Below are 22688 nucleotides of genomic sequence, written 5' to 3'. Positions count from 1 at the left end.
AGAATGCCTGCTGGATAAAGTTGTGTGTGTAGTGACTGAGGTGTGGTGGGCTAATGAATCGGGAGGATCAAAGGCTGGAGGTGCTCCAGTGGCTTCACTGCTGATGGCCGAGTGGCCCAAGGACTTACCACGCTTTTCTTTCCTAGCCATTTTCTGAGCAACATGGGGACAAATCAGAATGGTCTGAGGCTGGCTTCTGGGTCCTACTAGCCCACAGCAGCCTGGCCATGCTGTGACCACACTCAACACAGCCTGCAGCCTGACCCTTTCCTTGGCAGCTAGGACATTTGGCTGGTGAAAGTTCCTGAAGATCGTTCTTGTTCTCAGAAACCCCACATCTCCTCTTCTCTGCCCCCCCCCCAAAACTGTGCATTAAAAACACTGGTTTACTTGTGTTAATTAGCTCTTAACTAATTGGACCACACAAATGATATTCCCTTAAACACATTCATTTCACTGTTTGGGAGACGTGTCTTCAGGCCTCCCATTCCTCTTCTCCCCTCCCCACCCTCACCACTCCCAAGTCCTTCCAATAATTTAAGGCATTGTAGGCCTCCCTTCTGTGGCCATCCCAGGCTTTCCCATTCTCTGCAAGGTCTTGGTGGGTTATACTAGTTAGCTCCAGAGTCCTGTGAAGTCTAAGGCGATGAAAGACTTTCTCAAGGCTCTAGAAAGCCTGGGGTTATAGTTTTCCCAGAGCCTTGATATCTAGACTTGGTCCTCACTGAACTTCCTCAGTCCACTGCCTTGGTGCCCCTGAAATCAGAATGTGGTATGCCCTGCCAGCAAACACTGGAACCCTCAGACCCAATGGCTTAGACATTCCCCTGCCTGCCCTGAGTACATTACCACACCCAGACACCACCTCAGAGGCTTCAAACCATTTGTGCCAGTTCAGCCACTGAGCAAGTCGAGAATAATCATGGTTTGTTTAGGGGTAGGGAATGCAGTGGTTGATCTGTGACCATGACAAGGGAGTGTCCCGAGAGATGCTGTTTAAATGAATAAATGACCACAGATCTGTGAGCTTAAACAGCACAATTTTGTTGTGTCACTATACTATTCTGGAAGCCAAAAGTAAAAAATGAAGGTGTTCCAGGGTAGGCTTTTTTTTTTTTTTTTGGACCTTGGGAGAATAAGTAACTCTAATTCTGGGTATATTTGTTTTAGTTCATCTACGACAAAACACCTGAAAAACCAACTTTAAGAAGGATGGGTTGGGGGCTGGAGAGATGGCTCAGGGGTTAAAAGCATTGGTGGTTTTTCCAGAAGTTCAACCCCCAGTGTCACATTGCAGTTAATACGTGTCCTTCGTAACTCCAGGCCAAGAGGAACCTATGCCCTCTTCTGGTCCCCATGAGGATTACACACATATGGTACACAGACAAGCAGGCAAAACACGCATACACATAAAGAAAATAGACAAAAAACCTTAAAAAAAAGGTTTTACTTACTTTAAAAAATTTTTTTAAGGAGGAGGGGTTTGTTTTGAGTGCTGTTTGAGAGTATAGCCTGTCATGGTGGGGAAGGAACAGTGGCATCCACAGTCAGTAAGCAGAGAGTGATCTATGGTGGTGGTCAGTTTGCATTCTCCTTATTTTTTTCCAGTCTGATTAAACTTTCCCAGACACACTCAGAGTTGTGTTTCCACGATAATGCTACGTATGACCAGGTTAACAATGACTATTTACCGTCATTTCTGCCCTCTTCACTCATGTCTTCCCACTGTATCAAAGCTCTTTCTCCAGGTATTGAAATGTTGGGCCTACCCTGCATCTCAAGATGATCTCTCAAAATCATTCATTATATCTCTCAAGGCTACTAATTAGGTATCAAAAACCTGTTTCTGAATAAAGTCACACTCGTAAGTACGGGAAATGAGATCTTGGAAGTGTTCTTTTGTAGGCACCATTCAACTCATTTCATTGGTCCTTGCTCTCCATCACTGGAGATGTACTTTTAGTCTCATTCAGAAGTTCTGGCCGTCCCCCTCATAACTGCCTTCCATCTTGGCCACGCTTTAGCATGTGTGATATGTGCTGATGATTCAGGCTCTTCCCAACCCCCACCCTAGTGTTTTCTAGTCTTTCTGAACTACACCAGCCAGTCAGATCCTTGCCATTTTCCCCGGTGACTCCCAGGCAGTCCTTGATGTGTCTTGACTAAGCATCTTGTCACCTGCTTCCCTTCTGAAGACTGTGTTGCCGTTCACTGGTCCCTCTTTTGTCACCTGGTTTTTCTATGTTGCGTTTTCTCTTCACAGATCTCCTTCATCATGCATCTGATTGGTGGTTCCCATCACATCAGAGCCCAGGGCTCCTGGCCCTTCTGAGCTCCCCTACAGTGATGCGTTTCCATTGATGTGTGGAGTCTACAGACCCCCAGCTGATCCCCCACGCTAATTACACACATTTCTCTGCAAGTTCATTAGTGGCAAATGAGGCTTGTATTTGGCATGTTTCTCTTGTTGTCCTTTACCCGTCAGGAAGGACTCAAACTCCTTTTGAACCTAGCTGAGATCAGTTAGCCCAAGAGGCTAACATTATAGGCCAAAATTAGGCCAGTCATCTTCTGTGGGCACACTTTGCTCAGATGGCTTACGAATGTGAAATGTATTTAATTCTGTTTTTGTTCATTGAGTATCCCTAGGGTCCTGGTTGGGGACTTTCTGGAGGTCACAAAGACTTCTGTGAAAGTTTATGAGTACAGTGATAGCTGTAAGGGTATTAGATTATCGTACAACAAAATAATGAATTAGTTAATCAAAATTTACAAGGAGAAAACATGAAGTATCATCCATCATATTCTTTCAGCACATTTATCTAGGCCAGAGCCATAGGCTTCCCCGTGTCCTGGCTGCGACAGCAGTAGCAGAGTTCAGCCAGTTATGAGGGAGATGTTACAATTCGTAGAGCCCAAGATACAAAGCTTGTCAGCCACTAGTATAGACCTTATAAGCATGCTTTATAGCACCCGGTGGTTCAGTGGGGCTGCGTGTGTGTGTGTGTGTGTGTGTGTGTGTGTGTGTGTGTTTCTGGTCTGGGATGATGGACTCATCTGGAACTGCCACTATTTCCCTAGCAGTCTAGATGAGCCCCCGTCCAATACATAATATTCTGTCTCATTTGTATGGTGGGATCTCTCATAGTAAGGCCAATAGTCATCTGATGAAAAAAGAAAAAAAGAAAGCACACCTTAATTTTTATTCAACTACATACAGATAAAAGACAGCATTGGCAAACGGTTAATACAGAGGTGGGATGTACGAGAAACGCTTCCCCTAAAGTGTCTCCTTCCCTCGGTGCAGAGCCTCAGGAATCACTCTATTGTATCCATGTAACAGAGGAGAAGCATGGGCTTTAGGGGGGTTGTTTAGGTAGTCCGGGATCTCCAGCAGACGTGAGGACTTGTCCCACCCCGGAGCTGTGTCTTAGCTGTACCATGACTGGCTAAGCAGGGGGTGCCTCTATGAGACGCAGGTGTGTGTGTCTTCTTCTTCTTCCTCGGGTACAGAAAGCTTTTTATCTTTCTTTTTTTCCTTAAAGGAAAGCCAGGCAGGCAGAAGGTGCCTGGTGAAGCATAAAGAAAACATAACTCAGTCGTCGCTGGCAATTCCGAGATGTGGCACCAAAGCTTTGTGTGTTGTGTAGTGAAAGTACATGTCATTTTGCTGAGGTGTGAACTTAACTCACAGCCACATGCCACGGGGGTCAGGCTGGGAGACAGTCACTTTGCCATTTTTTTTCTGCCATGTCAGATGCATACTGCCAAGTGGTTCTCTGGAAAGTGTGGGGAAGGTGAGCCCTCCCAGGCAGGCCTTGCTGGTTCTGCTGATAGAAATTAAGTCAAAGAAAAGAGACCAGACATCTTACAAGACAGGGGAGGGCTTGTTTGTCTAAACCAATTTTTAAAAATTCATGCAAATCCCAGGACATGTTTGTGGTAGACATCACCAGTTGACTCGGCCAGGAAAGAGGCCTAATTGAACAGGTCTTTTCCTTGTCTGCACAGTGCCCTCCAGCCTGCTAGAATGTGGCCTGTCTTCTCCAAACTTCTGACATGTCACTGCTGCCTTTACACCCCAGGTCTCTTGGTAACTAGCAGTCAGCAGCTTTCCAAGGAAGTAGTGGTAATGGGATGCTAGTGGTTGAGAAGCCGTGGCCAGGTGAGAGGCCTCTTCTTTGCTTTCTTAACCCCATCTCTGACTTAGTCACCTAGAAACAGACTCTTGTTTGGGTCAAGTGTGTGGACTTGGAAAGCCTGTGCAGCAGTAAGCTGCAGGTCTCACCCTCCTGTCAGTAAACCTGTTCCCTCAGACTCTTAGTGTGGGGGTCTTCTGTATATGGAGTCATGATCTTGGCCATGATGGCCCTACCATCAATGGTGAGTGCCCAGGGTGGGCTTCTCCAAGCTTCTGTTGCTCCACTCTGTGTCCACCCCGTACCCCTCACCCCCATCCACACACACACATCCTGGAGCTTCGGCTGACAGAAGGGTTGCCTCTTTCTCTTGGCTGCCTTGGGCTCAGTGCCCAGGGCTCCAGCCTTGCTGCCTAGAGGCCCCATGGCTCTGTAAGATCCCACGCAGGCGGTCTGACAGGAAGGGGATTTGTTCCCCATGCCTGTCACTCTGAGCTGCTCAGGGGGCAATGGGGCTTTTGTGAGTTCTGAAGTGAAGCCATTGGCCCATTGTCTGGTCAGGCTTTCCACAGACCGCCCCCAGTTCGGTGAGGGTATGGGTGGGACTGGGAAAGGCCGGATGTATTTCTGGCCAGGCCTGAAAACGCCATTCATCCCAGAAGCACCCTGTTATGCAGCAAAGGGGGAATAAAGAGAAAAAAGGGAGGAGTGGGAAAAAGGAGTGAGGAAGAAAAAGGAGGAGGAGAGAAAGGGGCCAAGGGAAGATACTGGGACCAACAGCAGGGAAAGAACAGATTTGGAGAGACTTCCAGGTCCTGTGGAACCAGTTCTGGGGATGTAAGTTCCACCTGGAGAGAGAGTGGGACACACATTGAGATTTGTAAGGCACCATACAGGGAGGTAAAGAGCAATCATGCCATGGGCATCCCTAGGTACTTAGTTTCCCCGGGATTCATCAGCAGAAGTAGAATGTGCCCATCAGGAAAGTGACAGGCCCCCTCCTCCAGCTGCTAGGATCACAAACTGTTGAGCTCTACAGAGGGTTCTGCCCCATCAGAAGACAGTAGTGGGGACCACAAGGGTAGAGAATAGCAGGAAGAGATTTCAAGAGCTACCTGCCCCTCTGACCCAAGGGTTGTCATGGAATAAATGGTATTTGATTCCAAGTGGGCCCTCTCTTGGGTACAAGGAAAGGGAATTCCATGAAAGCAGACTTTTGGCATCTGGGACCAATTAGCCAGATAGTGTTTGCTGAGATGGTCTTTTTATACAAGAAAGGGTGGAGAGATGAGCTATTGAAGGTGCTATTCGGGGCTTCAAGCTTAGGGCAGAGGCCACTGGAGGCCTCTATACTATGAGATGTTCTGAAGTAAGTAAGCTAGGGCCTGAATGGGCAGACAGAAAGGGAGCAGAAATGGCAGATGAGCTGTCCCCTCTGGAAGACACACAGATTCCAAAGCCACTGAACTTCATGGGTTTTTGTATTGTTTTGTCTTTTCTGTTTAGGACAAATGGGTTTGTAGATGTTTTTTTTCCCAAAGCCTGGCCTTTGAGAAGCTAAGCATTTCTCTTGAGTCTGTAGTTTGAAAGAGTCAGAAGCAAACCTGGTGCCCTTCTCATATACTGTTGGGAGACCTTTTAAGGTATAAATTGCAGACCCCAGTGTAGAAGGACAGCCCCACCTGTCAGCCCTTGGGGATACTGGGCAGAGGGATGTCCAGCGTGGTCAACTGATTTCTCATTCCATTTTTCTGACAAATCAAGATGCAGAAACCCTTATCTCCCCAAGTCTTCTTTATCTACTTGCTCAATGACAACGAGTTCACAAGATATCTAGCAGACTCAAGAGTGCGATACTAACTCCAGGGCATCCTGATTGTGACATGGATATTAGACTTCTTTGTCCCCAACCTGAAGTCACTGCAGGACTATTTAAAAGCTACGTTCACCAGGAGGCTCTGGGCTGGGACTTCGCCCAACCCTCTCTTGCTCCTCCAGGGGACACACCTGATGTCTCCAGCTAGACTAGAGCAAGTGGGCAAGAGGATTCTGTGGCCTGCCTGTGCCCAGCTGTAGAAATCTGTAGGACACCCTAAGGCCAGTTAGTGAGTTTTCCCGGGACCTTTAAATTCCTCTGGGGACATTTCTGTACAAAGGTGAGCGCTGTTAAAGATGTGTGAGCCTCATGGGAAGGACATTTATGGCACTGTGACCGTGTGGGAAGCTCAGCAAATGCTGGATGCCAGGAGCCGGTCAATGACATCAATCAGAAAACACAAACAGAAGCCTTTCCAGGCCTTTTTTTTTTTTTTTTTTTTTTTTTTGCCTGAGATCTTGGTGATAATAGAGAGGCTTTGGGAGTGTGATTGACAGGAAGGACTAGACGTGCTTTCCCTGACAAGGAGGGGTGAATTGGCCAAAGGTCTCTTCCTGAGACTGGGGGCACTGCAGAATCAGAAATGATACTTGTGGGAACCCCTGGGAACCTGCGCTCATGAGCCCCTAGAATGCACAGCAATCCAGGACCATAATCTCATAGCCAAAGTTGGGCCCCACTCCATTGGTTTTGCTCATGAATCTGCTAACAGCAGCCCATTAATCCCATCACTCCTTCCCCTCAAGCTCCTGTACTGATGACAGTGATCGTGTGGAATATGCAAGGGACAGGGCTAGAACTCAGACAGGTAGGTCATTACAAGCCTTTCAGATCTAACCCCATGGACCAGGGAACTGTGAAAAACAGCAAGGCAATGGGCACCTAGACAGCGCAGTGACACTATAGAGACCGAAATGGGATGCCTTAGTGATGACCTCCAGAAACCCTGGGATGTTTGAGCCCTTGGGTGTGGTTCCTGCATCAGGGATCTACTGCTAGACTGGTCATTACTGGAGGGTACAGCGCTGTGAATATATAGAGGGCCATTGTATGTGTGTGGGAGAGGTGATTACAGATCCTAACATCATTGTCTTCAAGTCTTTCTGCAACCTGAGCAGGAGACCACGCAGAACGAGATGTGGGGCACAGTTATAGTAGTGTGGGCTATATCTCCAGAGCACAGAAGGCCAAGGCTGGGTATTCAGGCAAACTTCCCAGAGGAAGAAAGAGGCAATCACTGGGCCTGAGGGGGATTGGTTGGACCAGCCTGGGGGGTCTGAAGATAGGGTGGTTGAGACTTTGAAGTGCAGGGGACAGTGAAACAGGTCACAAACACCGTCTTCAAGGAGAGCTGTGCTGTGGGATAACGGGTGGAGTGGCAGTGCTGGTAGCAGTAAACACTAAGGGAGGATCAAGGGCCAGTGTGGGCTCCTTGGCAAGAGCAGCTCTGAGTGGCTCTCTCTCCACTCCGATGGCCCCTGGGATCTCCACAGTGGCGTGTGGGATGTGTCCAGCCTGTGTTTCCTCTGGCTGAGTTGGCATTCAGATACCACATCCACAACACTCCAGCTCAAGGCTTGCCCTGCTACTACTGCTGCTGCTAGTACACGCAGGGGCTCTAGGATGCAGCCAGGAGTCAGTCCCACATGAGGGCTACCGAACCACACGGATCACTCAGGGTTGAGGGCAGGGAGAGACCGAAGGCAGCAGTGCTGTTGATTAACGGGCCCAGGACACCATCCGCTGCCACCTTCATTAGGGCCCCGAAGAATTATTTTGCATGTGCACACGGACTCTCCTTCTCAGTCCCCCCCCCCCCATCCCCCGAGGTGATGGATTCTCACTGGGTGACTGCATCCTGAGAGGAGTGAGAGCCTTTCCCCTACTGAAGACCTGGAGGGGCAGGAGCAGCAAGCTGATTGTGCATAGTCTTCTGGCACAAACTCACGGGTCTGGCAGGGTGGCTAGGGTAGACGGATTTCATCTCTCTTAGAACTCATGGGACCAGAAGCCTGGAAAATACCAGGCTCCTATGTTTTAATGGGTTTTTGACACTCCTCACAAAAATGTCAGTGGGTAAACAAATAGCAGTGGGCTTTGGGCCAGGTCTCTTCAACTTGCTGGATATTCATCTGGATAGTCCCCTGGCCTAGAATCCCTGGGGTCCTGTTTCCTCTTTATACCCATGGTGACTGGATTGGCAGAGAGATAGGACTTGAAGTAACTTGAGGGGCGTAAATATGGTTCAATGCACCTAATGTCTGGGACTGTATGTGGGTATCCAGGCTTCTGAGGCCTACCAGCCTCTGCCTATTGACATGCTATGGCCAGATGTTTGATGCTAGAAAGGCCTAAAGACCCACTGTGTGGTTCTTGGGCTGTGACATGCCTTCAGACATTAGAAAGATGTGTCTAAATTTGAGAGGCTGTCTTATCCTCTTAGAGAAGAGAATACAGAGAACAAATTGGAAAGGGAGCTAAGATAGAAATGAAAAAGGACCAGTGGACCATGGGCCTTTGGGAGATTTGTGCCCCAAACAGCTTTTTTTTTTTTTTTTTTTTTTTTTTTTTTTTTTTTGAGCTTGCTCTGATATTTTTGTAGGAGAGAAGCTATTGATTCTTGAATTGACAGGGCTGTCCCTCCTGTATCTACAAATCTCATGGAGGTGGGAAGTTATGCTATGCGTGGGCAGGTCACAGGAGGGAGAGTCAGGCACCTTCTGTGGAGGGGAGCACACCAGATGAGCAGGCTCTGCCTGGGAGGGGAGGCTGGGTCCCAGTCTATTGAGAGAACAGTCTTCTATGGCTGGATGCTGCACTGGGGTTCTATCTAAGAGGATTGATTTCCTTGTGAGGATAGCATTGCCAGGGAAGATTGGCAGTTCGTATCTAGGAAGACACCAGAGAAGGCAAGGAATGCCTCTGCCTTAATAGGTTTAGAGGAAGTGTGGCCCTCCGTACAGCTTACTTCAAGAATTCTGACCTCCAAAACTGGGAGACGATACCTTTCTGTTGTTTTAAATCAGTTGTGTTGTGTTGTTATAGGATCTCTAGCAAACCTTTCCTAGTTAGCTCCATAACTTCCTAGTGAAGCTCCTGTACCAATACTAGTTAACACATTCTCATACCACCAGGGGTATGTGACTGTGGATACAGAGGTCACCCCGGGACAGTGGCCCCCTTTCATTGTCTGCTATGTTTCTTATATATCAGAGCTTGGAGCTATGAGAGACCCTCTGAGCCAGAGAGAAAGCAATCCTTGTAAGTCATACACCTGTCCAAGGCTGGGTTGGGCAGAGAACTGAGTCCTTTTAAGGTACGTTAGTACTTCCTAGTATCCCACCTGTGCCCTGGCTGGGAGGGCTTCTGGTGGGAGGAGCATCAGAACTACACCAAGACCTTCCTATCCCTGAGCCTCTGTGTGAACCAGTGCTAGGTCTGGAGCTTACCCCAACCCTTGAGTCGCTGCACTGTGACCCAGTAAGCTGTGGTTTCTTTTATTTACCATAATTAATTGTACCTTGGAACATGAAAGAGACAGAAGGAGAAAGGCGTTGTGGGGAGGACTGTGCAGATCTGTATGTCCTTTAAAAGAGCAAATTTCACAGTTTGTATTTCCAATTTGAATGCCCATTCAGACTCATTCAGTACGTCAGTCAGTCAACAGATGGGTTGGATTGGCTCATTCAGTTTACTCAAACTTGTTTCTCTTCCTTGCTGGCCATTACCACCCATCAATCAGTGGGGACGAACATAATAATAGCTTCCATTTACCTAAGGTTTGCACTTGGCAAAGCTAGCAAATAAGTGTTAGTCAAATGAGTGTACTTGATGCAGAGCTTCCTTCTGGATGAGATCCTATTGGCTGGGGGGCGGGGCAGGGGTGGGGCTCTGTGCTCTGTCAGAGATGAGGCCTTTGACACCTAGCTGGGTTGTGGTTTGCTCACTGCTGGGAATGGAACCTGTATCTGTAGGGTTTATTGACTTCTTATGGTGGAGGAAGCAGTCATGACATGAGTCTCAGAACCAAAGTCACAGCCCTACCCTCCTCTCTTGGTGCTCAAACACAATAGCTTAGACCAGCCATTGAGGAAGTGAGAGTTACTCAGAGCAAAGTGGGCCTCCATGGGCAGACCCAAGGCAAACCTACCATTTCAGTGGATGACAAGAACCAAGAGACTACCCCAGGGAGGTAGTATGGCAGGAGTGACAGGAATTGGGACAAGGGTTTGTTTGGGGAGATCCATTTGGAGGAGGTATTTCTGGATCAGAGGGATCTTAGAAGGGCAGACATTAGTAACGTTAGTTCTGTCAGCCGAGAATCTTAAAATCAGAAAGGAGGGAGGGAGGGAGGGTGTGGTGAAAGAGGTGTTTCTAGAAGGCAATGTGAAATGCCTGCTTCTGAATTTTGGTATTGTCAAACAACATAATGACACAGGAGTCCTAAGTGTGGGGAGTGCTCCTAGCCAGCAGAGTGAACTTCTTGTCACTCTGTCCTGCATCAGTACGCCTCCCGGTTGAAGCAGCCTTTCAATTGCATCCTCGAGGCATGCCAGCTATTTTCTGATATGTGTTTGGGGACCTACATTCGCATGTAAAACACTGTGCTGGTGTATGTATGAGGACAGGTTACTGTCCTTGTTGGCATTTTGTCTAGGCTCTGCCCCACAGTTACCTGGCAAAAGCCAGGTGTGCCTGACTCACCATAATAGGGGCTGCTTCCCCCTTTCACTCTCTTCCTCTGCCCTCTTGCTTCTGCTCCCCCTCCCTCCTCATTCCCTTCCCCCCTCTTTCCATGTGCTCATGGCATGCCTCTCTACTCCTCTACTTCCTCCCTCCCACCCTCCCTTCTCCCCCCCCCCCCCCCCCGCATTTCTCTGTCTCTATTCCCTCAACTCCTCTCCTCATGCCCTAAACAAACTCTACTCTATTCTATATCATGGCGTGGCTGGTCCCTCAGGGGGAAGGGATGCCTCAGCATGGGCCAGCAGAGGCACCCCCTTCCCCCACACCTGACTACACAGCTACCAAACATATTCCTTCTCTTCCTTATCTTTTCAATAAAACAACAACTGTAGTCTCAACTGTAGACAATGACAAACATATTCTTTGGTAGTTATTTCCTCTGAATAAACCCTTCACCATAGGGTCTGATGTTGGATAAAACATGGATGGAGATGCATGGAGGCCCATACAAATGCAGAGCGACTTAGAAGGGGTGGTCCCATAGGTGGAGGTGTTACATGGAAATGTATGTGTGGAGAATGTTCTTACTCCAGCCTTCTGCAGCTGTACTGGGCCCAGGCTCCAGACCAGCCAGAATACAGCCCCTATTAAGTGCCTGGTTGGTGCGGTACACTTAATGGTTGACAGTCACCCAACCCTATCCCCAAACTCAGATCTAACAAAGCCTCTTCCTGGATTCATTTTGAGCCAATACAGAGAAACGGGGACCAGATCACGGCTGGCCAGTCAGTACTGCTGCAGGGAGGCTTGAACGTGCTAGGAAATTAGGCTTGGTTATCTTTGGTGATGAGACTCTGTTTCGGGAGCTGAGGATCCAGGGGACCATGGAACATCTGAAGGGGTAGGCAGATGCCATTCAGGAGCTAACAAGTCTGGCTTGCCCAGTGTGTAGGGTTGAGACTGACATGCCCAGTGTTCAGGCCTGGGTCTTGGGTAGCATGGAGGGCCCCAGAAAAGGCAGAAAGCTCACTTGTGACTCCTGGCACACAGTGGGGTTGCAGATCCACCTTATTAAACCTGCTAGCTCAGGCTAGTCTTAGGGCTGTGTGTGTGAGTATGCACACATGTGCAGGCACCATGTGTGTATGTGTGCATGTGTGTGTGTCTGTGCATGTCTCTGTGCCTTCTTTTGTTCTGTGTGTGTGTCTGTCTCTGTCTCTCTCTTGCTCTCTCTTCCTCCCTGTGTGTGTGTGTGTGTGTGTGTGTGTGTGTGTGTATGTGTAAGGGGGTGGAGGGAGGGAAGGAGGGAGGGAGGGAGGGAGGGAGGGAGAGAGAGAGAGAGAGAGAGAGAGAGAGAGAGAGAGAGAGAGAGACACTAGAGTAGTCATTGTTGTCCTTGTCATCATCTGTGTCCCTGTGCTTTCAAGAGCCAAGAGCTGGGAATGGAAGGAAACAAATGGCGGCTGCCTGCCAGGGCGTCGATGTGCTTACCATGACCCCACCCTTTCTAAACCCATTGTTCACACGTGTCCCTGAGTGTGACCACCTTCCTGTCATTCACTGAGGAGAGAATTAAAGATTTACTTGCATGAACATTGGGTTAGCTTGTTTCCCGATTGGCTGCAAGCCCCAGAAGGACTGCCGCGTATGGCAGCTCTCATTTTATTTCTGGAGTCTGCACTGGGCTCCACCCCCACATACTCCTCAGAAACTTTTGCACAAGGATACTTGACCCCCGGCCCCCTTGCCACCATTTCCTAGTCTCCTTCTGTGATTCCACGCAAAGGCAAGTTAAGGCTGCTTAAGCCATGTCTGCCACAGGACAAGACTTTCAGGTTCTCGTGTCCAGGGGACAGGAGCCTGGTTTGGGAAGCACTCGGTGCTGTGGCTCCCAGATTCCAGACTCTCGTGGGCTGACGTGGGGCACCATTCTGTGCTCGGTGAGCTTGTCTTGTCAAATGCACATCTCCTCAGAAACAACCGGAAGCTGCTGTTCCCCCATCCTTCTATGCCTGTGTGTATTGTTACCACCATGGAAAGGACATTGTAAATCAACCGAATGTCTAATCTATGTCTCTCTAAAAAAGAATGGCTGGCCCGAACAAAGAGAGCTTATTTATCTCTCTTTTATCACGACAGGTATCTAATTCCCCCTCAAATATCAATATATCCACAGATGCCAATGGAGACAGAAAGAGAAACTGCTGGCAGAGCCGGGCGGCAGCTGCCTTTTCCTTCCCACAGAGACAGCCTAGATGTGGCCTCGTCACCTAGACTCCTAGCTGTGTCTTCAGTCTCTCTTTCTGCCTTAGTTTCCTTCAACCTGCCTTTGCCTCTCCCAGGGTTGGTCTGAAAGTCACTCCCCAGTTCCCGTTGAAAGGGCTGGTGGATTGGTAAATGGTCACTATTGTTCCCTTCTCCCAAGCTGCCTTCACCTAATCAAGATCAGCCGTGCTCACGGAGACAGACACACTCGTGCCCCTGTGCAGAGAACCCTTGCACAAGGCCTTGCGCTCTCTAGCGTGCAGCTGGGACGGGGAGCCGGTATCACTGCTTCCTGTCCGTAAGCTCATCCGGCACACGCATCCTCATCTAGCACTGTATCCTCAGTGCAGATCACCGACTCCTCCTCCTCTTCTTTCAGTAATGCAAGGAAGAGGGCAGTGAGGGGTGGGGGGTCAGGATGGAAATGTGTCATTCCCTTTCTAGAAATACCTTCTGAGCACCTTGTATGTACCAGCGCTTCCAACTGTCACCATAGACCGGAAGCATAAGCTGGGATAACACTTGCTTTGTCTCCCCTTTACCCACCATCTTACCTATGACACCCCATCCTTCGGAGAAGGTGGTGGTGGGTGAGATCTGGTCCTGGACCAATCTTCCCAAACCCAGTATGTGCTGTTCCCCCCCCCACACACACACATTCTACATGAGCTCCCAGAGGGGCGGAGCCTGGGAGGTGATGGGCATGGGTCCCAGAGCCCTGTCCCTTGCAGGCATCTTTGGATCTGACAGTAACACATGCCCTTCCAGCTGGTCTGGTCCCCGTGCCACTGTTTGAGAGCAGAAGTGACGGTAAATATTTAATTGTGCTTCCACCATAACTTTCTGCCAGAACTCTCAATATGCTTTATAAATGCAAATGAGCACTCGCTTCCTCTCCAGGGAGATGTAAACCTCCCCAAATCACTTTTATTCAGCGCCCCCCCCACCAGAGCAGAAAGCTGTAATCAGGAGCACCCCATTCCAGAAGAGCCACTAACCTTCATCACACAGAGGGGGTGTCTTCTTTTTCCACACTGGACAGGACATAAGGAGATGAATGTCACTTGCTGCAACTTCTGTCCAGTAGGCTGCAGGGAAAATACTATTTATAAGCAGATTCAATTACAGCCCAAGCGGGTGCCTCTGACTGTTATGGAGGTGGGGGCTATATTTATGGAATTAACAGAACAAAGGCGTCCCTGGAAGGTTTGGAAATGAAATCCCCTTCTTAGTTTTGATTCTGGACTCCATTTCCTCCGTCACCATTATTCCCAGACAACTCAGCACTTTTCCAGTGAAATTCTATAGTTGGCAGCAATGTGCATTCTGTGGGTTGTGTGTGTGTGTGTGGGGGGGGGGCTTTGTGGCCCAAAGAGAAAGCAGCACTGGACTCTTTCCTCAGTCCCAAAGCTGCTCAATCAGGAAGCTTCCAGATCTGCCTGGTGGGAGGACTTGAGCTGGGATTGGAGGCTACCCATGTCAGGGTGGGAAGCTGTGTGACTTTTCAGAGAGTAGCATCCCTCTCTGCGCTATGGTTTCCTGTTCGGTTACATAGGTACTTTTGTTCCTGCTTCAGACCCACCTGGCAGAGATATTTTAATGATCACGGAGATGAGCTTCTACAGGGGCTCCTGGAGTACCTTCTGAGCAGTGTATTATGTAAATGTGGTATGTCATTATGAGCCTTATTAGGCCTGTGAAGTGGAGATGGGGAGAGAAGGGAAGCTTGCTCTTCGCAAGGACTCCAGCTGTCGGGAGTCGGCAGGGAAAACAAACTCAAGATGCTCTGGTGGTGTTGCTTGTGATAGCACCAGGCTCAACCCTAACTGAGGCCCAAAGAGGGTGAGAGCATGTAGCCTTTCCCTCTCCCAGGCAGAGCCATCAATTCCACTATGGGCAGAGAGGATAGCTGTTCTCCAGGCATAGTACCCACAGTAACCAAGCTGCAGGGGGAGGCTCTCTGTGGGCCTGTTGGTCCTGGCCCTAAAGATATCCACATGGTATGCATTCTGTGCAGGCTCCTAGGAGCTGCTTGGCCCTTGTTTGTGGTCCATGAAGATCCTTCTTGGTAGTCCTTCATCAGACTTGCCCAGGCCTTCATTCAGGCTTCTTGAAGGATCCTCTAGTGGCCATTAGCAGTCAAGGCCACTTGCTGACTGTGGTTTTACTTGCTGGGATGAAAGATGCCCAGGGCCCTGTGTCTGAAACTCTGTCTTGGGCTCTGGTGTAGGCAGATTTCTGGAGTAGCACTGTCCAAAGAGTGTGTTAAGAACTTCTCCTCCTCCTCCTTCCCCTTCCTCCTTCTCCTCCTCTCTCTTTCTCTGTCTGTCTGTCTCTGTGTGCAGCAGTGTGTGCACATGCACACATGTGTGTAGTTGAACATTACACATGTGTGAAGGTCAGAGGTCTATGTTGTGTGACTTCTGCTATTCACCTTATTGAGACATCGTTTCTTACTGGTCATGGAGTTTACCCCTTTGGCCAGGCAGGCTGGCCATCAAGTCACCAGGATCCTCCAGTTGAAGTTCTGAGATGATAGACCTGCTTTTACGTAGCTGCTGAGAATCTGAACTGTGTCATCTTGCTTGTGTAGTAAGCCCTTTGCGCACCGAAGTGTCCCAGTGCTGACACAGTCATCAGTGTGTCTCTCCGCTCCATTTCCACGCTCCACCTCCAGTGTCTCTTTAAACCTTTAGTTTCTGCCACAAGTCTTGGTTCCCTTAAATACAAAGATTTTGTAACTCACCTTTCTGTCTTCATATCTTTTCCCCGAAGCAGCCAGTATGGAATGGCTGTTCACATGGGGTAGGGGAGGCAGTGGGAGGCCAGCAGGAACCAAAGTTCCATCTTTATCACCCCCGTGAGCTCTGCATCTCTGCAGCTGGGTTGTGGTGTGCTGTTCTGTTGCTATGTATGTACCCTGGGAATGTGGATGCAGAAGACACCTCCACCAGCATGTGTGGATTGTCACATTACTCAAGTGGGGGAGGGGCTGGGCCACACACCTGTCATCTCAGCTGCTCAGAAGGCTGAGGCAGGAGACTCACTTGAGCTCAGGAATTCTGGACAGCCCGGGCAACAGAGCAAGCTTGTGTAATAGGGGAAACTTACCCCTTCGGAACAATTTGATGAGCATATAGAAAAAGAATATATTGGCCTATCATTTCTATGATATCCTAAAAACTTCAACTCAAAAGGAATCATAAAAGTATTTGGTGAAAAATCATTGAACCTTTGGGCCGGGTATTGAACTCTCAGATAGGGTAGTGGAGTATGAAAGAGAAACTTGATGAGCTGGGCTTTGTCAAAACCAAAGCCTTGTGCTCTTGAGAAGAAAAAGGCAAGCACCCAAATAGAGGTAAATATTTACAAGGTGTATCTCTGTAAAAGCACCCAGTTCTGGGACATTAAAAGAAACCCTCTGAGGAGACCCCAGAGTGTCTGAATATGAGTAGAGAGTGCTTGCCCCTCCCCTACCAGGAACCCCAGAGAAGTGGAAACCCAGGGGACTGAAAAAGCCCTGTGAGAGGGAGAGAGCTGGGATGACTGTCCAGAGAGGTTGAAGAACAGCAGGAACCAGCACCCTGGATCCCTGTTAGGGAGATGATTATTGGGAGTCAGGGGAATGGTCAATAGAACAGCCCCAGCAGTGCTCCATTTCCAGAGATAGCTGAAGCCCAGTGGCAAGGGAGTTCCATGGTCATGGCAGGCTGGGCCAAGTAGAGATTGCTGCCTGGAGTGTGCATCACAGTGTTGCTCAGAGAAGGAGTCTACACTGTCTTCCTTCTTCTCCCACCTCCTCTACCTCCCTCTTCCATCGACTATCAGAGGGATGGAAGCCGCACCCTCTTAAGGGTTGAGGAATTCATCTGCCTTTCCCCACTGAGGATGCAAACTTCTGCCTATGCCCATCCTGGGTGCCTCGCAGACATCCTCCCAAAGTCACACAAAACATGAGAGCTTCATGGCCCCAACTAGACCCAGCAGTACAACTGTGTCTCCAGCACCGAAACCCATGCATGTCCCTTTACAACAGGGACACGTGCTTCAACACAGCATGTGGTGCTAGCTCTAAGGCCCCAGGAAACAAAGCCTTTGCCTTATGGGACCTGGGTCTGCCTCATGCCTCCCTCCCTGCCATTTGCTACTGTTACCAGCATACACCACTACTGCCTCTTATGGTTTCCCAAAGATGTGCCTTTCAGTGGATCTCAGCTATCAACAATGTTCATGACCAAACAGCGTGTAGGGACACATTTCCCCATAGTTTCCATGTCCCTAGTGCTACCAGTGCTATTATAGGAGACTACCAGTGACAGAGGTGCTTGTCCCAGCAGGACCTAAGGAATCAATCACTCCGTTTTGCATGCCTGGGATTGCCATTGTCATCACCAGAGTGTCTATGTAGTTCTTGGCTGCTCTATGCACCAATCACTGCATCCACGTGGCTGCTAGACTGTCCCTGCTCCCACACCATCTGAAATCAGATGGGCCCTACTGTCACATGCACCATTTTAAAAGCTATTGATTCCAGCCAAAGAATCTATATAGAGACTGTATTGCGGCACTTACCTGGAAGTAAATCCAACTTAGTCTACCAGACAACTACACTAAGAAACATCTTCAGCTGAAAGATGTTCATATGAAGGTTGCCCTTCAATTGAAGGAGACACATAATCTTTGGGATGTGCAAACATCGATGGAGAGATGCAGTAAATATCAAGAAGCACAGAGACACAATGCCTCCCAAGGAGTTCACTACTCTCTAGCAAAAGACCCTGAAGAAAAGGAAAGCAATAAGAAGCCGACATGTGATTCAGAATAATGATTCCAGGGACCCTCGCTGAGATAAAAGAGAATACTAACAGATGAGTCAGTGAAATTTTAAGAGATCAACTCACAATATGAATGAGGAATACATACAGTGGAGGGACAGAGATGGTGGGGAAGAGTCAAACAAAGGCTAGAGCTGAAGAACTTGGCAAATCAAATGTAAAACTGAGTTAAGAGCCCCACCGATAGACTACATCAGTAAGAAGAAAGGAGTTCTGAACTGGAAGCCGAGTCTTTTGAAACATTTCAGGTCAGAAAAGGGGGGAGAGGGGTGCTTTGAGAGTTAGGTGTTTTGGAGGCCCATTGTCCAAATTATATTTGGAATTATCAGTGTTCAAGAAAGTGAAGGGATGGAAAAGACACAGGAAAGTGTTCAAGGATAATAGAGATATGGACATCCAGATCCAGGAAGCCCAAAAGACCTCAAGTAGATTTGATCTACAAAGGTCTTCTCCATGGTGCTCAGACTCGAACTGTGAAAATTACAAGACAGAATTCTAAAAACAGTGAGAAGTGTCAGGTCACATTTAAGAGGATCTGTCCCCACCCCTTGTGGCAGACGAACAACAGCGTTTCCTTTGCAGAAACCTTACAGGCTAAGAGGGAATGATATGGTACATTCAAAGTTCAGAAAGACAAAAACAGTCTGCCAGACAAGAATATTATACCCAGCGATATTTACCCTTGGAAGTGAAGGAAAGAAAAAAAAGATGTCGCCAGCCAAGCAAAACCGGTGATATTCACAGCCTCACTAGACTGCCCCTTCCAAAAGCATTGTGGAAATCTCTGCATCATAAGAAACAGGAAGACAACTCCTGCTCAGAAATTAGGAGAATATAACACTTTTGTCAAAACGCCCATTCTACTCTATGTAATTCACAAACTCAGTGTAGTTGGTTTTCCTCAAATGTCAATGACATTCTTTACAGAGTTAGAAAAGACACAAGATTTGCATGGAAAAACACAAGGTTGAGGATACCTAAAAGTAATGCTGTGCAGAAAGAGCAAAGTGATTATTATCATAATGCATCTAATGAGCATGGTTTTAAAGAAAAGCCTTTTAGACATGTGAAAATAGCTTAGTCAGGATCCCCAGTACACCCAAGGCCATGCCCGACAACCAGAACTCATGGACACCACTCGTTCTGACTAACCAGGCACAGTCCTAGAACCTCACGGTGCCCACTGGACAGTATATAAGTAGAAACCAAGAACAGTGCTGAACTATGCAGAGAACTGGAGAGTAGTGTATTCCTTGGGAGGCATTGTGTCTCTGTGCCGAACTGGAGAGAGACTACCTTGATCTGCCCTGTGGCTGGACACTCTCAAAGATGTCTGTGAAAGACTGGACCTCACCTTCAGTTAAGACACATTGAACAAGTGAGAAACTTTGAGGAGACAGGCTTAGGACAGTAGTTAGGAATTTAGAGTGGGAACCTTGTGTGATGACCCTCAGCATAATAAAACGTAACTTTCATCATAATAACTATATGTATCTACTTTTTTGTCCTCAACAATGATTGCCTTTAAAACACACCACAAAGCTATAGTGATCAAAACAGCACAGTATATGACAGATGCAGACAAATGGAATAGAAAGAAAATCCCTGAAAGAGTAAACTCTTTATTACAGCCAGCTAACCTTTGACAAATGCCTCAAGAGCATTTGTTGAAGAAAGAACAGTCTCTTCAATAAATGGATGAGCAAAGTTGGGCATACATCTGCATAAGAATGAAGCTAAATTCCAACTTCTCAGAATATACAAAAACCAACTAAAATTAATATATAAGGCCCTGAAACCATGAAGCTCCTGGAGGAACTATTTCAATGACTTGACATAGGTAAAGATATTTTATATATGAGAGGAAAGCACCAAAAGCAGAGGAAACAAAAGCAAAAATAGACAAATGGAATTCTGTCCAACGAAGAAGTCTCCACACAGTAAGGGAGCAATCAATAGAGTGGAGGAAGAGAAAGAGATTACAGAGTGGGGAAAACAATCACAAATTATTCTTCTATGAATGTTTAATATCTAGAATGTCTAAGGAACTCAACCAACTCACCCCAGCAAAGTCTAGTTAATAATATGCAGACATAATGAATAAACATATCTCATGTCAAGATACAAAAATTAACAGCAGCACATATAAAAAGCATGATGATTGGGGAGATGGCTCAGTGGGTAAGTCATTTACCACACAAGCACGAGGAATTGGAATCCCACATAGACACACATGCACACGTGCACACACATGTGCACACACACACACACACAGGCACACACATGCACATGTGCATCCACACACGTGTAGAGACTCATAATTCACACACACACATGTGCTCAGCCTCATTGATCCTCAGGAAAATGCAGATGAAAACCACATGGCAGACACTGGTGAAAAGGAAAGACAAGCAGTATTATTTATTTCTGCTATCGAGAATCTAATTGAGTAAGATCACTATGAAAAATAGAAGGGATGGCTCTCAAAACAAGCAAGCGATGGCTGCCATATTGTTCAGCCACCCCGTGTCTGAGTATGTTTTAAAGGAGGAGTGGGATCATTGCATTAAAGAGAATCATGCAGCTGTTTATTCCAGCATTGTTTACAATAGCCAAAAATGTGGGAACCACCAACACACCCACTGATAGATTAGAGGAGTAGAGAAGTGTGACTTGGGGGTTGGAGGGAGGGAGGGAGAGAGAGAGAGGGAGAGGTAAATGGAGGGAACACAATCGCACCATGAAGACACAGTCCGAAAAGTCTGCAGTGTTGAAGGTTTGGAATGAGTAGAATTCTCCTGCTCTCACCAACATCCCTGATTTGGAAGAGAATAATCACATGTAAAAGTTGAAGTGCATTCATAAAACAGGATTGCACTCAGCAATGAGAAAGAGTGAAGCTGGCTTTGGTGATACAAGCATGTTCTTCAAGAGCAGGAGTGGGGAAGATTGTGAGCTCAAGGACAACTTGGACAACAACACAAGACCCCAGCTCAAAAAAGTGTCTTCTCCCAAATACCAGCAGGAACAATAACACAGGGAAAACTATAATAGTCTCAAAATATGAGTTTTTCTTAAAACTATTATCTTGAAAACAGCCAGAAAAAAGCAGTACTATATAATTAAAGACAATGGCTTTTACTTTTAATAACAGTGGATCAGCCAGTTCCTGGGAGGCAAGGATAGCAAGCCAGGAGCTGGAGGCCAAGACCAAAGGGAGATAAAGAAATGTTTATGTGTATTGGTACTGGGTTGAAGCTGCATTCATGTTTTGGATCTGCCCTTTGTCAAATTTTCTAAGCCTCTGTCAGGTTACTGGGGGAGAGGGTGGGTCTGACCCAGGGGCAAAGAGACTTGTGGGAATGTCAATATTTAGGGAAGCAGTTGGTATTTGAGAACTTTTAAGGACTTCAACAGGGACACCTTGGTGGAGGCAGGGGAATTTGTGAGAAAAGAAAGAAGTGAGGCTGGAGAAGCAGGTGCTGAGGGAGAGGACACACAGAGCTCAGTAAGGCTAGAGAAAGGCTTATAATTTGGTTACCAGGTCGGCATGGCCCTGAGAAAGCCCTTGGTAGAGTAATACAATGTGGGTAAATGCTGGATACGGGAGATAAAGATGTGAGTGCCAAGATAGGTCAAGTCATAGGTAAGTCCTGGAGAGAAGAACATGAGGTCTGCAAGGGGTCTCAGCAGACTCTGCCCCCTCACTGCGTCTTGGTCATCACAAAGGAGCCTGCATGTGAAGTTATCCAAGTCTGTTTCTGCTACCAGCTACTATACATAGCTTCATGCTCCATTCTCTTTCTGATTTGCAGAAACATTGATGGACACAAGGACTGCCACTGCAGAGTTGGGATGGACAGCCAACCCTGCCTCTGGGGTAAGTATCACACCAGCATCCTTCAGTCCTGCAGGAGAGGTCCTGCTTCCATAAGGTGGATGGGAGGTGCAGGGCTTTCCTAGTGTCATACGTGTGGGTAGCAGTGCATAGAGCAAATGTGGGGGTACACTATCTAGAAAGCAGCACCATAGGGTCTCAGACCCGAGATGCTCCTTTATGTGTGGTGTAGAACATCTCTTGACCCAGTCCTTCCAGACAGCAAGCTCCAAGGCAACACAAATCAGAAAGGGGATGTTAGAACTAATGCCTTCCTAGCATATCAGAGATCAGCAGTGCCCACAGGCTGCAGAGATGTCAATGGCATGAGAAAGAGGCCGTCTTTTACCTGGAGCTCTCCTTAGAAACACATTTCTTCATTTGGTCAGTGTACGTACCTGGCTAGACCCTGTAGCTATGATGAACTTTACTATGATGTAGCTTTACAATGCTCATGGTCTCCTGTGAGAACCAACCACATCCATGGATGAGTTAGGGCACATCTCTTCTCTGTGATACTGGAGATATCAGTAGACTCATGTGACACAGAGCTGGCAGTGAGGTACTGGAGGGGACAAAAAGTCTAAATGAAGAATGTTCATGTGAGTGGCCTTTAGGGGAGCGAATAGAAGTTTGATAGGTATGGCATGGGGGCTTGGGGAGATGCTCCAGGTAAGAGGGATATCTGGTCAAAGGGTTGGTCATGAAAAGACAGGAGGCACAGTCTATGCTTAGAACACGGCAGGGTGGAGAGTGTCAGGATGATCTGGGGCATATTAGAACACAGCTCAGTCAGATGGTCCTTAGTTATTTAATCTTCCAGGAGATGGAGAGATCTGGGCAACAGTAAAACGGTCACCCTGTTGCTAGGAGAACTGCTGGGAGAAAGGGATGGAAGAGGCTCCTTCAGCTACCTTGGGTGTATCCAAAGAATCAGATTAAAATGCTCTTCTCACAGAGCCCTTTGAGAGGCGTGAAGGAGGGTGGTCAGAAATGCTGGACCACAGTGG

General features: G+C 47.7%; 1 protein-coding gene across 2 annotated transcripts in view; it reads left to right on the top strand.

Moving 5' to 3' along the window:
* The window catches only part of EPHB1 (EPH receptor B1), a gene marked incomplete at its 5' end in the record, with an annotated part of 415761 nt that overhangs the window by 101027 nt on the left and 292046 nt on the right, over positions 1 to 22688 (top strand). For both annotated transcript variants that reach the window (XM_080934568.1, XM_080934567.1), the window contains one exon: positions 21617 to 21681. In XM_080934568.1, coding sequence (XP_080790694.1) covers positions 21617 to 21681 — 65 coding nt within the window. The remainder of the gene's footprint in view (positions 1 to 21616; positions 21682 to 22688) is intronic.

This window comes from Micromys minutus (assembly GCF_963924665.1).
Source record: "Micromys minutus genome assembly, chromosome: 21".
NCBI lineage: Eukaryota > Metazoa > Chordata > Mammalia > Rodentia > Muridae > Micromys > Micromys minutus.
The sequence above is the reverse complement of the archived record's forward strand: the minus strand, read 5'-3'. Positions and strand labels throughout refer to the sequence as shown.